This window comes from Prunus dulcis, chromosome 1 (genome assembly GCF_902201215.1).
Source record: "Prunus dulcis chromosome 1, ALMONDv2, whole genome shotgun sequence".
In the NCBI taxonomy this organism is placed as follows: Eukaryota; Viridiplantae; Streptophyta; class Magnoliopsida; order Rosales; family Rosaceae; genus Prunus; species Prunus dulcis.
The window spans coordinates 39,646,848-39,663,239 of NC_047650.1; the positions used below are offsets into that span (position 1 = coordinate 39,646,848).

Sequence of the window (16,392 nt, forward strand, 5' to 3'; positions counted from 1 at the left end):
AGGCATTTAATATTTTGAGAGCCAAAATCCCCACCAACTTGTTGTTGTGTCCTTCATAATAAAGCATGTTTGGTATAGAAGACACCTCAGAAGCCATACGACAAACATGTTTAATAAGAATCTTAATTAGAAATTTAAATGAGTTTTAGCTAAAGTGAAGCAATAACAACCCAAAGTCGCTGTGTAACAACAAACAAACCCTTATGAGCGCTTTCATAGGGGAGATTACACTCCATGCAATAACATATAAACATGCATGAAACATAAAATCAATGGCCAAACTCAATTCTCGTGCCACCGAACCATTTTTTTCTCCACCAAACTAACTTTAGCTCCATCCATCTTTTGAGACCTCTCGCTTCTCTCTCTCTCTTTCAAAATCTATCTGTAACGTGTCCCTTATATTCTTCTTCCCTCCCTTGCCATCTTCCTCCATCACCCCATCCCCAATTCTTCTCCTTCTTGACCCTCCAAAACAAAACAAAAAAAAATCAAAAAAAAAAAAAACCCAAAAAAAAAATTACGAACACCTCCCTCTGTAGTCCTCCTCCAATGAATCTCTGATCGGTGTGGTGTGGTTTTCGCAATGTCTCGCTAATTTAAATGTATAAATTATGACGAGGATGAGCAAGTAAGCGAAGAATCACATCCACCACTGATCTGGGAAAAATTTAAGAGAAATGGAGGTTCAGAGGATGAGGCAGCTGATGTTGTTATGGTCTAGAATACAAAGCAACCGCGTGGCCCTCGTGGGTGGGAACCACACCGCCGCCCGATTTTGCACCCGCTAAGTATTTTGCCTCTCCGCGCTATTTCTCCCTCTCCCTCTCTGCCCTAACAAAAAATAATAATTTCTTCTCTCTTTTGTCATCAAAATAAAATCTTTCATATTAACTACTTAGAAATTCTCAAATTTTGCGACAATGGCCATCAACTTGGTCCAAGGTTTCCGCACCAAGCCCCACCCGAAACACGCTGCTTCGATCGGGTTGTACCCGGATGCCAAGTACTTGGTTATTCGGATCCCAGACTCTAGGGCATTGATGATCCTTAGCCGTTCTTTGATTCTGGCACTCTGCATAGTCTCGCTGCCGTGTTTGAATTCCCTCCTTTCAATCGCAACCACTGCTTCTCCTGAAATAACTACCTCTGACGTCATGATCCCCCTTAAAATCGGGCTCCTGCCTTTGATCTTCCGCGACTTGGCCAACGAAGGCCTGTTCAAGAGAGGCACGCATAAGGCTGTTTTCGTGAGCGGCCGCCGAGACGAAGAGGCTGTCAAGAAATCAGAGATCCTCGACGTTAATGAGATGGAGCTTATCGACGCTGAAAAACAAAGCTCAATCCCTGACAACTCAATTGACTTCGCCTTCGTCTCTTCCTTCCCCACCGCCTCTATATTCCTCGAAAGGACCCTTAAAGTTGGCGGGATCGTCGCGCTTCAGCTTAGCGACAACCCCGCCAGCGGCTTCAAGAAGCCTGAGAACTACAAGATGGTGTACTTGAGGCGGTTCGACACGACCGTTTTGGCCATGAGGAAGACCGGAAAGGCATCCGAGACGACTTCTCCCACCCGGAGACGGCTCTTCGCCGAGGAGGCAAAGAAGGAAGCCTTGAAGAATCTAGAAGACGTGCTTCTCGAACCCCCAAGAGCCTCGTCCTTGAAATCGAGAAGGTACTTGAAGCGAACAAGGTATCTACCGGATTTGATGGGTGACTCTCTCGAGAGCTACCCTCGAAGGGTGTTCATAGACGTAGGATTGCCGGAGAAGGAAGGCGGGAGCGGGACAGGCTGGTTCGCGAAAAACTACCCGACCCGGAACAAGAACTTTGAGATGTACAAGATCGAGACGGTGACGGAGGAGAGCTCCGGGAAGGAGGTGGTTCAGACCGGGATGTCGGAGTGGCTGAAGAAGAACGTGAAGGAGGTGGAGTACGTGGTGATGAAGGCGGAGGCCGAGGTAGTGGAGGAGATGATGAACACCAAAGCGATCAAGTTGGTGGATGAGCTTTTCTTGGAGTGCAAGCCACAGGGGCAAAATGGGAAGAAGGGTGAGAATAATAGTAATAGTAATACTAACTATGTGAGGAGTCGCAGGGCTTACTGGCAGTGCTTGGCTTTGTACGGACAGCTTCGGGACGAAGGTGTTGCGGTGCATCAATGGTGGGGTTAGACAAAAAAGAATAAGTTTTGAGCCGGAGAGAGAGAGAGAGAGAGAGAGAGAGAGAGGGGTTAATGTATAGAAAGCAAGTAAAATCTTTGTTTTGTTTTTATTATTTTTCTTATGCGTCTGTTATGTTGGTGTGTACTAGTTTTATGTATGGACCTGGAGTTTATATATGATTCGTCGTCCTGAAGAAGAAGAAGCTTTCTGCAGAATTATGACGACGACGAAGACCACGATGGGTTTGTAACATGAGGGATGGTTTCAACTGAGAGTTGGAAGGGTGTTCTCCTATTAAACAAACCAAAAGGAAACCGAGATACACATACAGAGTGTGTTGTTGCTAATTCTTTCATTTAATCTTTTACTTGTATATCAATGTGGATCAAGATTCAGAGCTACTCAAAATGTGTATGAATTGGGATCATGGTTACATGCTAGAGAGAAATTTCAAATTCTTCTCAATATATGAGGCACCTATTAAGCTTCTTTATAGTATATATATTCTATGAATTATATGAAAATGATTATTAAGTTTATTATATAGATGTTATATCTTGTGTGGATTTACATGCTCTACTTTCATTTTGATGATCTTATGTTGAAAGAATTTATTGGCTATGGGGATCCCACCATCTCAAGGATAGCTAGAGAGAAATTTTGCTATGAATAATGGCTTTAGCCGGGCTAAGTGTCACTTTTATTGAGATATATGAATGCACTATGTTTGAATTTCTTCCCTCGATGTATATTTTATTTAATTTGATGAGATTTTAAGTTCAAATCTCATAAACGACAATTATCAAATTTAAATTTAAAAAGTTACAATTTTCTTACTAAATTGTAAAGCACATTTAGAATCCACAAACGAATACGATAATTGTATCGTTATGTGTGAATGTCTAATTACTCGTTTCAAAGATTGCCTATGCCTTGGCCCATAGTGCCCAATAATTTTTCCATTCTTTGGCATGACTCTAGCTAGTAGCTTTGGTTTGTGAACATTCATCCATAAAAAATAAAACCTTATCAAAGCTCAAGCAGTCACAATCAAAATCAAAAGCTCCATTTTTCTTCCCAAAATTTCCACAGAGTAATTATTAACATCTTACACCAGCAAGCCTTATCCTGCTTTTCTTATTTGTCACAAATCACACCACCTATTTTTTGCATCAAAGCGACAAATTTAAACACCGCACAAAGAGACAAGACACACCAAAAAGGCCTAAAAAAACCTAGTTAATTACAATTCTCACGGGCTATGCCCACAACAGAGTTGGCAACATCAAACAAAATCCTGAGGTTCTGCTGCTGCAAGTTGGCTATCACGTTCAGCACTGAGTTCACATTATTAGGCGCAGCAGCCATTGCCAAGCAAGCTACTGACCCTGAGCTGCTGTGAATCAAGCTGTTCTCCAATGGCAATGTCAACTTCAAGCCTGTGAATTGGAACGTGATGGTTGGGGCCACAGCTTCATTGGTTGCAGCAAAACAGGTGTCGAAGGCCCCCAATGATGAAAATGGACCCTTCACTTGTTTTCTAAATTCGTCCCGCAGTGCGGTGTAAACGGGTTGCACGAATCGAGTTATGACCGTACCCGAGTCTATTATGGTTCCAGCTCCTGTGTTCGGGTTGAATGCTAGGAGCTCCGGGGCAATGGGTACGGGAACCCGGCCCACAGTGATTCCAGTGAGGTTGACGTAATACAATGAGGGCCGGCGCGGGTTTCTTAGAAGTGGGGTGGTTCGGATTGATTTGGGTTGGCCTGCTGGGCCAAGTTTAAGTGATCCTGAAAAGTAGTAGGATTTGAAACTTGGTAAACAATATGAAAACACGCCCGAATAGAGTGACCCAGATTGTGAGAGTAGAGACATGGATCCACGACCCAAGCCCAATAACCCTTGGGACGGGACAGACCCACCCGAGATGGAATTGATGCATCCAAAAGAGAATTTTGGAAGAACATCATTGCCTAATATCAAAGCATCTTGTACAAGGGTGGCAGAAAATGATGAATCTCCACCGTACGATTGATTAAAGAAGCAACCATTGGCTCCAGTAGACCCAGTGGCCGGGCACGAGAGACCCCGGGCCTGGGCACACTCAGGCACAGAGCAATCCAACGACCTGTAAGTGGTCGAAGAGTTAGTCAAGAAGGTGGTAGCGGAGCACCCGGTGCACCCGGAACATGGGGCCCAAGCGATGTCATTGCTAGTGTCGAGAACCATGAACATGAGCTGGCCCGGGGTACCGAGCTTGAGCCGGACCACGTAGTTGGCAATGTTGAGGACCTGCTGGCCCGAAGCGATTGGAGCCGAAGTGGTCTTTTGGGCCACTAGGGTTGACAAGTAATTTACCCTTGCTGGGTCTTTGGAGGCCATGTTGAGTACTGTGGTGACCCAAGAGTCTGCCTTGGGTGGGCTGAAGGGAGAGCATTTGCTGTAGGTGGGAATGATGGAGAGGTCTTGTGAGCCGTCGGATTGGGAGGCACAAGGGTCTAGGGCTTTGGTGACAGAGATTAAAAGAGCAAAGAAGAAGAAGAAAAAGAAAGGGGTTATCTTCAAGTCCATGACTTTGGTTTGTGTGTGTGTCTTAGGTAGTGAGACCTATATATAGAAAGTTAGATAGGTGGAGTGAAAATTATTGTCGGCACACTATAATTATTGGCAGTTGAGAATTTATAGGTTATATCTTATATGAGGAAGACTTGGATAATTGTTGGTTTTGTGATATTTTACAATGGAGATGGAAGCATGTGAAAAACTAGCTAAGATATGGGACCAGGGCTAAGAATAAACCCAAAAATGATGAAAATGAAAACCATGTGTCGTTTCATAATAAGGAGGGAGCAAGTTGGAGTGTATCCTGTGGATAAATGACAAAGTTAGTATCAAGCTCTAATTGGTCCAAAGAATGTCATTACTTTCATCATGTATAATGTGTTAAGGTAAATTCAAGACCGCAAATTCTGAATAAATGCAGTTACATGCAAACTGTATATGTCATATAAATTCAAATATTTTCTAAGTTGTGAGAGTTCGAATCTAGAACGTCTGAGTTTACAGTTCGTTACATACTTATTTAGATTAATAGTTTTTTATAAACTTTTTTACTATTCAATTCTTGGGATATTAATTATTTTTTGGCAATTAATTCTTGATATAGTCTGAATCCCATTGTGAGTTCCAGCTCATTCGTAATCGTAATTCAATTTTAAAGAAGCCAAGATTGGAGGAGGCTTGGAGATAGTTGGGTGACAGCACCTCAAGATATCTTTTGTTTCTTGTCCGTACATGGGCCGATCCAGGGATCCGGTCGGTCACGGGGCTGAAGAAGACTTTCTTTCTCCTCATGGACCGGGTCCACTCCCTCAAGTTTCAAAAACAGATAGGAATAGGACATGGGGAAACAGGCACGTGATGCCCAACCCTAGTACAGTGAAAGCTTCAATTTGTTTAAAACTACTTCAACAAATTGCAAAATCAACCATGGTAAACGAGCAAGTTGTAGACAATAAACAATGGACAACAGGAATTTGTCCTTACCAATGCTTTCTCACACTTACCCAAATATAAAAAATTTAAAATAAAATAAAACAAAAGCCTCCTTTATATAAATAGTCAGGCACGCACGAGGGCAACTGTCAACCGTTGTATAAGTAACCACATAGATTACTGACACAAACGATTTGTAAATGAAGATAGGAGATTCAAATTTTATTTTATTTTTTCACTTTCAATTTCCAATTTTGCACCTTATGGTTTAGCCTTACGCAGTATTCTATATGCCCACTCAATATCCTGCATCGGTTGTAAGAAGATTGGTGTATGAGTTTTTTTAATTTTAAAATAAGCGATATTGAGAGAAAGGAAAGTATTGTTCTTAATCACTTGAATTACAAGCTCATTAATATCATCTTTGCATAAAGCTGTACAAATCCGAAAATAAAATAGAAAAGGAAAGAGAAAAAACAACAGATAAATGAAGCTGGCTAAAATGACACGGACTCAGTGAGAGAGCCCACCATACTCACGAGATTTTACTGTTCAATTGATTGCCATAATAAAGGGGAGAGCACAAGACAAGATTGCTTTACAGGCCGAACCAAAAAATAAAAGCGTAAAATTGCCAAGAGGCCCAGGACACTAACATTCCACTTATTTAGGGCATTGGTGGACCACAGCCTCCAAGATGTTACAATAATTTCCAACTGAATGCATAATGATTTGGATTTCCCTTTTGAGAGAGAGAGTAGGGCATCTTTAGTTTACAGGTGCTCTCGTGAGTCGTGACCCTTATGAATAAACCAAATCCACAAAGAGCCACGCTAGTTGTGGTGCAAAGATCCAAAGGGTACATGCATACGACATGGGCAGGGTTGGTTGAGAGTTTTCTTGCAAGTCACCAGTTGTATACGTGTTTTCTCGGTCATCACTTAACCTAGCACGATGAAAAAGACAGACATGTAGTGTATATAAAGGAAAGAATTACTCGGTTGTAGGATCCGACCATATTCATCTACAAACAGAGCCAGAATCTTGTAAACGCACATCAGTTCTCTCCTGTTTGCAATTTCCGATTCATCCAAAAAAATGTCTCTCCTGTTCCGTTTCGCAATTTCCCAACACTAAATAAGTCTGATTTAGAATTTTCCTTTTCTTGTTTTTCCCTTGCATCAAACTCCAATGTATTGTTACTACACGGATTCTTGACGAGCTTGCTTCAAAGAAATCGTATTCGAGTATTGCCAACATCAATACTTAATGCAGAGATCTTAAGGAAGGAACATAACTGGTGCGGGTAAATAACATCTCAAGGAAAGCAACTCCATAGCATATCTTAAAACATCATCTGTTACTTTGACTTTATTGCTACTCTTACAATATTGAATATTCACAGTTTTTTTTCCCTTTCAACGAAACAAAAAAAAAACTATCTTGCTGTAATTTCCTCCAAATATTAACACAGCGTGAAAAGAAAATAAAAGGCAGTTGGTCGAGAAATGACCTTAGATTGCAACAGCACACTCAACATAAGAACAGTATTGGTCTCGCCTCCCAAAAACACTCCATATTAACAGCTGATCTTGATCAGCAGTTGCACAACAGGATTACAGATGAACTGAAGCTGAAGCACAGATCAAAAAAATAGATGAGTTCCACCGAAACAAAACTAGCCACATATAATTTCACAAATAAGGATGTCAAGTAACAAGTGAGGTATGGCATAAAAACAGCACAACTATGGTTCATAATGAATGAAACATCTGTATATCAGGTAAGTAACCTCTGGCTGGAAACATGTTCTAAGAGCGGGATAGGAACTTCTAAGAGTGAAATACAACCTATATGCATCGATTTCTGCCTATGAAAAGCGTACAACATTACTGCATTAGTCCTTTGTAGTTCCACAAGGGGCGCAAAACGACCATATAACTTTGGTACTACTACAAAGTAACAGTACAAAAAAAAAGAATGCTGAAAGGTATTTAAGAAACTTCATCAATTTGATGAAAGAAATGTTGGTAAGTATTTAAACAAATTGCACTACATCCTGATTCTTCAATTTAATAATTATCACTCTGCAATAGGTTCTTAGCAGCTGGTATGAAGTATTCAATGCCTGAGCATCCCTGTAAATGGAAAACCAGAGTCTTGAAAGGTCATGAACTTATGAATACAGAAGAAAAAAGATGAGAAAGGAAGAAACCAAATTCAAATTTGGTTCAATGCAGCCACAAATCAAGTAACCCAACCTCACGTCAAATTTATTTAGTTCTTTAATATCAAAACTTGTTCTGACCAATAAAAATCAGAGGTTTATTTTAGCTTTCTTCTTAATACCTCAGGTAACAAACAGTACTTAAGAACCAATAACTGACCCATAATGCACACAAGTGTCATCTCATTTAAGCAAATAAGCATCTAAATATATTTGGATTGCAATCATGACTTCAAATAAAACATAGCTTAAACCATCCAACCTATATTTAACCTTGTTGAACGCTGAATATAACCATACACCAGTAGGGAAACCTAAGCAAGAAACAGCCATAGCAGATTCCACACAATTCACTTTCCTCATTCATCATCCATACATAACTTACTCTAAGATGTATCATGAATCCCTGAATTCTACAGGTTCAGCATGCCCAATGCCACAAATAAGGCACCATGAGAGTGCCATTTATCCTCTAATTACTACGGTGTCAATCTCCCATCTTTGATGCAAGGGTGATCATCTTGAAGTAAATCAGCTAGGTTGATAATCGTTGCAACTTGCATGTACTTTTAAATTACAGGAGACACTCCATTCCATGATAGACTAATAGCTTAAGAGAGCACGGGTTCTAATAAAACTCTCAGAAACCAATTGGCTAATGAGAAATGAGTCATCTATGATATTTCAGTTTTCAGGTTCCCAACTAGATAAATCTGTCAACCTTTCCAAAACTATCCATCTCTTGATGGATATGCTTCTGCATGGGATCTTCCAATTAGAACACTGATGACAAACCTAGGGTCGGTAACTCACCATGTGCTTAAGTCAAAATGTAGGAATAATTCATTTTAAATCTGATAATGTGTCCTACCAGAGTATAATTCATTTTAAATATGATAGCATGTACTACTACCAGAGTATAAATGTTGTGAAACTCCATTAAATAAAATAGTCGAAGCAAAAGTCTGAATCAAAGTCATTTGATTTAAAGGAAAGAAAGGAGAGACCTAGTCCTTAAACCTGATCAGATGGTACATACACATCTTAGGAACTTAAGACTGACCAGATTCCAGAGCAAATTGAGACTCAAAAGAGCTCAAGAGCACAACCACATGCCCTCACGCACAGTGCATGGATAATGAATAAAGGTCAAGATTATATTGCAATGATAAAACATTCTGTGCAAGCATCTTGCCACAGCATGGACAGCTTTGAAGAGTTTATAAGTAATGGAACATTAAAAAAGAGTTATTTATTTTAAAAAACGGAAGAAAGAAAAGCTAAAGGAAAACAAATGAGGATGAAAATGCCGCTAGCGATTGGTCATAGAATACTGAGATGCATACCTTTTCTTATTAGGAAGCCACGTTTCCCTTGATGATGATGATTGGACATTGCACATGGTTAGCGCAATAATTGCTTACACTTCCCAGAAACATCCTGTGTGCACAGTACAAAAAGTGAATGCTGCCATGTTTTAGCAAACCGAAGGAGTAGAATGGACGTGAATCATACTTTTATCTCACTAATTGAAGTTACGGTCTACACAGAGGTAGTGGGTCTAGTGACTCTTATCTGTTTAGTATCTTCTCCTGGGCTGTAAATCTCTAAATAGTTTACATGACCCATATTGAAAACAGAAGAAACCAAAGACTCTAATAGTAAACGAGTAATCCTCTTAAGTTCAAGCCTACCATCACCATGTCATACTCCTCTCATCTGACACAGTCAGAGGGATGAAGCATGTGCATCCAAGGTAGCAACTCTAGAAGGAAAACATGTTGCCGACAGGACTCTAAACACTATAAAGATAGTCCATTACACAGAAACATGAAAGCACAAGCTTGCTGAAATAGTTTCCATAGCATATACACCTCGTAGAAGTGTTCAAGCTCATCAACTTCTTTCAAGATAGAACTCAGACATTTATTCAATGACCCTTTGATAACCCAGCTGGAACCCTACTGCCTATGGTTCTCAAAGACCTCCAGGTCCCTCCTTCAGCAGTACTCTTGGCTCCACCATGTTCAAGTAGTAGCTCTAGACTAGTTATATGGCTCCTATGTAACATTATGGTGCCAATGTGTAGTTTTAGTCGTTTCATTAAATTTGAAAAGAAACAAAATAATTACCTTTTTAGAGGACCAAAAGCTCTGGACCCCATGACAAGCAAATCAGCATGCAAATTCTCAGCAGCTTCACCAATTTTCTCCTTCGGATCCCCAACAACCACTTGGGTTTTCACATTCACCTACGCCCCAAGGGCCAAGATAATATTTTTCAAAACAGAAATTGAAAAATTGAACCCTCCAATTAAATCAGGTCTTATGTCTTATCAGTAAAGCAACAGGCTTTAAACCCTGAATAAACCCAAACCTTCTTCTCGGAACAAATCCTCAAAGCGTATTCCATTATGGCCTCCGTGATTCGCCTCTGGTGCGCCTCGATCGCAGCGTTGAACGCAGGCACCTCCACATCGCCTAAACCAATTTTATCGAGAGTTAATTCATTAATTTCAGGCCACCAAAAAAAAAGTCTATGAATTCATTGAGTCAAATACAAACGGTGGATTGTGGTGGTGATTGTGGGGGAAAAGGGATGGAACTTAACTGGGCCCACCGAAGGGAATGGCGGGGGGGCTGAGGCCGGCTGCGATGGACGGCGGAGATTGGACGTGGAGGACGACGAAGTGGCCTGCGGAGGTGGTGGAATCGGGGGCAGGGGATCGGAGCTTGAGGTTGTCAAGGGCCCAGCTCAAGGCGTTCATGCTCTCCTCGCTGCCATCGACGGCCAAGATCACGCATCCGAGGTTCCCAGCCATGAATGGTTTTTCAACTCAAATTTGACCCGCGATGGCTCTAAAAGGAAATGTCCACCTTCTACTCTGATACGACTTCCAGTCCCACCAAAATTTTCAGTCAACAGAAAAAATTTCATTACCATTTTTTAATTATCAATATTTATATAATAAATTAGTAATAAAATATCAATATATTGATGAGAGAATTTAGTTCAAACTTGATGCACAACACAACAGGCTGGTATGTTATACAGAAAACTTTATCCGTAGAAACAGAAAAGTATTCATTAGAAGTTCCTGGGAGAAGATGGCAGCTGAGGTGGACAACAGGCTTACTCTTACTATATTTGTATATTATATTTTTATTCTATCTTATGTGGCAGTTGAGGTGGACAGCCACATCAATTAAAATTATTTAATATTTTATTTTATTTTATGATTTATTTTAGTATTTGTTTTTCTAATTGCCTTAATTAAAATACACTTCATTGATTTAATTGATGTGGCATATAATATGGACATGCCACATCATATAGTATAGAAATGTGGGATAAAAATGTGATAAGTATAGCATTACTCTTTTTGTATAGAATAATGCTACTTTTACCACATTTGTATACCACATCTTTATACCATCTTATGTGGCAGCTGAGGTGGACAGCCACATCAATCAAAATTATTTAATATTTTCTTTTCTTTTATGATTTATTCTAGTATTTATTTTTCTAATTGCCTTAATTAAAATACACTTCATTGATTTAATTGATGTGGCATATAATATGGACATGCCACATCATATAGTATAGAAATGTGGGATAAAAATGTGATAAGTATAGCATTACTCTTTTTGTATAGAATAATGCTACTTTTACCACATTTTATACCACATCATCTTATATGGCAGCTGAGTGGACATCCACATCAATCAAAAATTATTTAATATTTTCTTTTCTTTTATGATTTATTCTAGTATTTATTTTTCTAATTGCCTTAATTAAAATACACTTCATTGATTTAATTGATGTGGCATATAATATGAACATGCCACATCATATAGTATAGAAATGTGGGATAAAAATGTGGTAAGTATAGCATTACTCTTTTGTATATGATGAATGGGTAATGCTAGGGAGACCATCTAGTTGTACCATATTTGTGTACCAACTGATGTGGCTGATGAGTTGGCTATAATTTTTTAATTTTTAATTTGTACCATATTAAATGAGCTTTTATTTTTATTTTTTTATTTTTTATTTCTCTTCACTTTACAGAAACCTAAGCGGTGTATGAAGTTTTGTTTCACGTATATTCAACTGGTTCTTCCCTACCTCTTCCCCTTCCTCATCCTTATCTTCTCTCTAATCTGCCAACGACGATAAATCATACCAGAGTTTGTCCTGACGCCTGTGATGACGGTAAGTTCATCTCTATTTCACTCTTAGGTTTTCTCTTGTTGGGTGATGATTGAAATTTTTGGATTGATTCTTTGAATCATTGAGATATTTGTATTACTCTTAAGATCAGTATTGAATACTTTCATACTAATTGTATATCATGTTCAATATTTGTTTTGGGTCTCATAACTAGCCGTTTTTGGTTCTTTCTACAGATGGCTTGACATGCCTCCCTCCATACTTGAAGTCTTTGATTTTTTTTTTTTCTTGTTTTGAGTAATCTTATGTTACTGGGAGTTTTGTTTTCTCCTATCCGTATTCCCTTTTTGTGTCTTGTGTGTTATGTTTGTTTTCTCCTATGCATATGGCACTCATGCAAAATGAACAATATGTTTTGCAAGTTCAAATAAAATACCATGGCTGTAATATTACAATGGTTGCTATGTTGAAACCTCTTTTTCCTTGCTTGTATGGATATGGGTCTTTGTAATTTATGTTGGTTGCTGTTTTGAAATCTCTTTTTCCATGCCTTCCATTACTATGCAGATCCTATTTTATTTTGTAATCATGTCTTCGAGTAGCTTTACGAGTTCATATATAAATCAAGAAGAAGATGGGGTTCAAATGGAAAAGAATGATGATGAAGCAGTAAGTGAGGATCCTGAATTGGAGAATAGAGAGAATGTGAAAGAGCCTCGAGTTGGGATGACTTTTAACAACATTGATGATATAGTTGTCTATTATAGAGAATATTTGAAGCAATTAGGGTTTCCCGTGAGGAAGAGAACATCACAAAAGGGAGATGAGGGAGAATTGAAATATGTGACTATTTCATGTGGTCTAGAAGGCAAATATAAAAGTAAATCAAGTAATGTCCTAAAGCCACATCCAAATATAAAAATTGGTTGCAAAGCTAGAGTAAGAGCAGGTATAATCTTAGATGGAAGGTGGCAGATCAACTCTATCAAGCTTGATCATAACCATGATATGAGTCCAACCAAGGCTCGTTATTTTCGATGTCATCGGACAATAAGTTCAGATATGAAAAGGAGGATTGAGTTAAATGATAGAGCTAGAATAAGGTTAAACAAGAGCTATAATTCATTAGTGGTTGAAGCTGGGGGTCATGAGAATATCTCCTTTTTGGAAAAGGATTTTAGAAATTATATTGAAAATGTGAGACGATTACGGGTTGGGGAAGGCGATACTACTGCAATCCAAACTTATTTTTCTGAATATGCAAGCTCAAAATTCAAATTTCTTCTATGCAATTGATTTAGATCACGATGGTCAGTTAATAAATGTATTTTGGGCAGATGCAAGAAGTAGGGCGGCATATAAGGAATTTGGAGATGTTGTTACATTTGATACAACCTACTTGACGAATAAGTATGACATGCCATTTGCTCCATTTTTGGGGGTAAATCATCATGGGCAATCAATTTTACTTGGATGTGGGCTGATTTCAAGTGAAGATACTGATGCTTTTATTTGGTTGTTTAAGTCTTGGCTCACATGTATGCATGAGCACGCTCCTAGGGGAATAATTACTGATCAAGATAAAGCCATGAAAAATGCCATTGAGATTATTTTTCCTAATACTAGACATCGTTGGTGCTTGTGGCACATAATGAACAAGTTTCCTAGTAAGTTGAACCGTTACAAGCAATATGAAGCTATCATGTATGCCTTGCAAAGTATTGTGTATGGCTCATTGGAGAAGGTTGAGTTTGAAGAAGGTTGGGATGAAATAATTGAGAAATATGAGTTACAAGACAATGAATGGTTGGCTGGACTATATAATGAGAGACAACGTTGGGTACCATGTTTTGTGAAAGATAGTTTTAGGGCAGGAATGTCTACCACACAACGAAGTGAAAGTATGAATGCATTTTTTGAAGACCATGTAAATTCTAAGACTACTTTAAAACAGTTTGTGGAGCAATATGAAAATGCATTGAAAGTTAAGGTGGAAAAGGAGAAGCAAGAAGATTTTAAGTCTTCATCCATTGGTTTTGATTGTGGAACTCATTATAACATGGAGAAACAGGCTCAAGAGGTTTACACTATTTCCAAATATAAAGAATTTCATGAAGAATTAATAGGCAAAATGTATTGCGACTATGTTTCACATAAAGTGAATGGTGCAAATTTTGAGTACCAAATATCTGAGGATTTCATGATGGAAGGGAAAAAAAAGAGACTTTATTTCAAGGTTTGGCTTAATGAAGATGACAATGAAGTCCAGTGCAATTGTCGCATGTTTGAGTTTAGAGGCATATTATGCCGTCATACAATATATGTTTTTCTTCGCCACAACATTGACTTGATTGCAGAAAAATATATAATGCAAAGATGGAGGAAGGATGTGAAAAGATGTCACACAAGGATTGAAATCAATTATGAAAGCTATAGTCTCACACCTGAAGCACAACGATGTCATAAGATGCAAAAGGCTTTTGATGAGATTAAGGAATTGGCAAATGATTCTGACAATAAGTGCATGATTGTGATGACTTGGATGGATAACGTAAAGGAGGAACTCTCCAAACATAATGTTGTTTGTGGTAGTGATCAACCAAATCCTCAGTCACCTATTGGTAGGAACATTGAGAATGATGTTAGTTCAATTCCGAATCCAAGTCAATGTATTCTTACTCCCTTAGCAGCTAGAAAGAAAGGCCGTCCACCATTTAAAAGGAGGAAATCTCAGTTGGAGCAAGCAGTTAGGAAGAAACAAGATAGTAAAAAGAAGAAACAAGAGAGTAACAAGAAGATCAAATCTTGTGGAAACAACACTAATGGAGAGAAAGAACTGACTGTATGCAATTAAAATGGATACATTTTTTATTATTATTTTCTAATGTATTATTCAATCAATAAAGTATTTTATTGTGACTGTCCTTGAGTTTTTATGCAGGATTTGCAGCCAACAGAATTTGATGATATTGGCCATATTGTTGGTTCATCTACTTCTAAAGGTGATGGTGTAGTTGGAACACAAGAGAGCATTGCTATGCAGGTATGACATGAATCTTTTGTTTTGATTGATTGTTTTTGTTTGTTAAAATTCATTATTAGTCATTCGCTTTAGTACTGATGATTCTCTAGTTGTAACGACCAATATTATGGAAACATTGCAGGAAAATATGGCAACATTTATGGGTTTTACTCAAACTGGTCAATTAAATCAGTTGTATAGAGAGTATGAGATAGGACATATGGCTCATCCAATCCTTCATGAGAATCATTTTCTGGTATAGAAAAGAAGTTTAAATTTCATAACTTTCCGTACTTTTTATTTATTTTATATTAAAATGTTGAATTTATATATTGTTTCCTCTTCTTTTCTTTTTTTCTTTTTTTTTCATATTTAGGATCATCAATATCAATATTGGAATGAAGACTACAATATATACATGCCTAGCTTTAGTTCTGGAGGAAGTGGTGGCCAACGAAATTGATCATTGGAAGCAAAAGAATTGCAATTGCAGAAGTTGTTGACACTTTCGAACTTAAAAATTCCATTTTTTTTGTTAATGTAGACATTTTGCTGTTAGTGTTGTAATTGAAAAGACCATATTGCACTTGAGATTGAATGGTTGTAGTTTGAGATTGGATTAAGGTTGCTACAACCTCTGATTGAATTAGGGTGCCACCCTTTTAGTTTGAGATTGGACCTGCTGTCTTGTTGCCAGAAATCATTTTTAGAGGTTTGTTCATATCCGTCAATCCCTGTTAAATCAACCCATTATGATCAGAATTAGTCAAAAAGCAAGAAACCTCATTTGAAATCAAATACATTCTATGTATCATGGAAGTGAAGCATACAACGGAAACAAATCCAGTTTGCAACAAGTCCCCAAAAGTGAGTCGTTTTTGGACCAACTGGACATTCAAGAATACTTGGAATGATGCCATATCACAGCTGCTTAGAATCTCTGTAAAGTCAGAAGAAGAAAAAGACCATTCACTAATGACAAGATACATAAGGGCAAAATCTGAACATAGCCCTCGTTTGCCATGAAAACTTTCATTTGCACAACAAGAATTCAACTTTCATGTGTTGGAATCGTAAACAACGAATGCACTAAAGCATCAAATGCATGATTAAGATAATGATTTTAATTGCTTAAATGAACATCATAAATCATTGAAGCACTTCTTCAAACGATATACCCAATTGCAGTCACAAACATTTAAACACTAAAAGGACCAAGCTTTGGCTACTGGAAGCTTTGGAAAATGCATCATTGGAATGAGCAAAGGAAAGTGAGGGTGTTCCATGACTTGCTTGAAAAAGGTGAAATT

The 16,392-nt window shown here is 38.3% G+C and overlaps 3 protein-coding genes and 1 pseudogene across 4 annotated transcripts; 2 read left to right on the forward strand and 2 right to left on the reverse strand.

The window, feature by feature from the left end:
- The first annotated feature begins 423 nt into the window (after nucleotides 1-423).
- LOC117630394 lies at nucleotides 424-2,663 on the forward strand. The gene has a single exon (XM_034363129.1). The coding sequence runs from the start codon at nucleotides 924-926 to the stop codon at nucleotides 2,172-2,174; it is 1,251 nt and encodes a 416-aa protein (XP_034219020.1). The 5' UTR covers nucleotides 424-923; the 3' UTR covers nucleotides 2,175-2,663.
- Nucleotides 2,664-3,217: 554 nt separating this feature from the next.
- Nucleotides 3,218-4,874, reverse strand: LOC117630401 (aspartyl protease AED3). Its single transcript, XM_034363135.1, has one exon. It carries the CDS (start codon nucleotides 4,734-4,736, stop codon nucleotides 3,405-3,407), a length of 1,332 nt encoding a protein of 443 aa, XP_034219026.1. The 5' UTR covers nucleotides 4,737-4,874; the 3' UTR covers nucleotides 3,218-3,404.
- A 2,097-nt stretch (nucleotides 4,875-6,971) lies between these two features.
- LOC117630410 (universal stress protein A-like protein) lies at nucleotides 6,972-10,925 on the reverse strand. Of its 2 annotated transcripts, none has more exons than XM_034363146.1 (5): nucleotides 10,498-10,913; nucleotides 10,264-10,367; nucleotides 10,020-10,138; nucleotides 9,234-9,327; nucleotides 6,972-7,293 (listed from the first exon to the last, which is right to left on the reverse strand). In XM_034363146.1, exons 1-4 carry the CDS (start codon nucleotides 10,706-10,708, stop codon nucleotides 9,243-9,245), a joined length of 519 nt encoding a protein of 172 aa, XP_034219037.1. In that variant the 5' UTR covers nucleotides 10,709-10,913; the 3' UTR covers nucleotides 6,972-7,293; nucleotides 9,234-9,242. The 2 variants fall into 2 exon arrangements, with proteins under 2 accessions (XP_034219037.1, XP_034219041.1); XM_034363150.1 differs by lacking the exon at nucleotides 6,972-7,293 and adding an exon at nucleotides 7,390-7,798 and having other exon boundaries at nucleotides 10,498-10,925.
- A 1,723-nt stretch (nucleotides 10,926-12,648) lies between these two features.
- On the forward strand, nucleotides 12,649-15,109 carry LOC117619882 (annotated as a pseudogene).
- The last annotated feature ends 1,283 nt before the right edge of the window (nucleotides 15,110-16,392 follow it).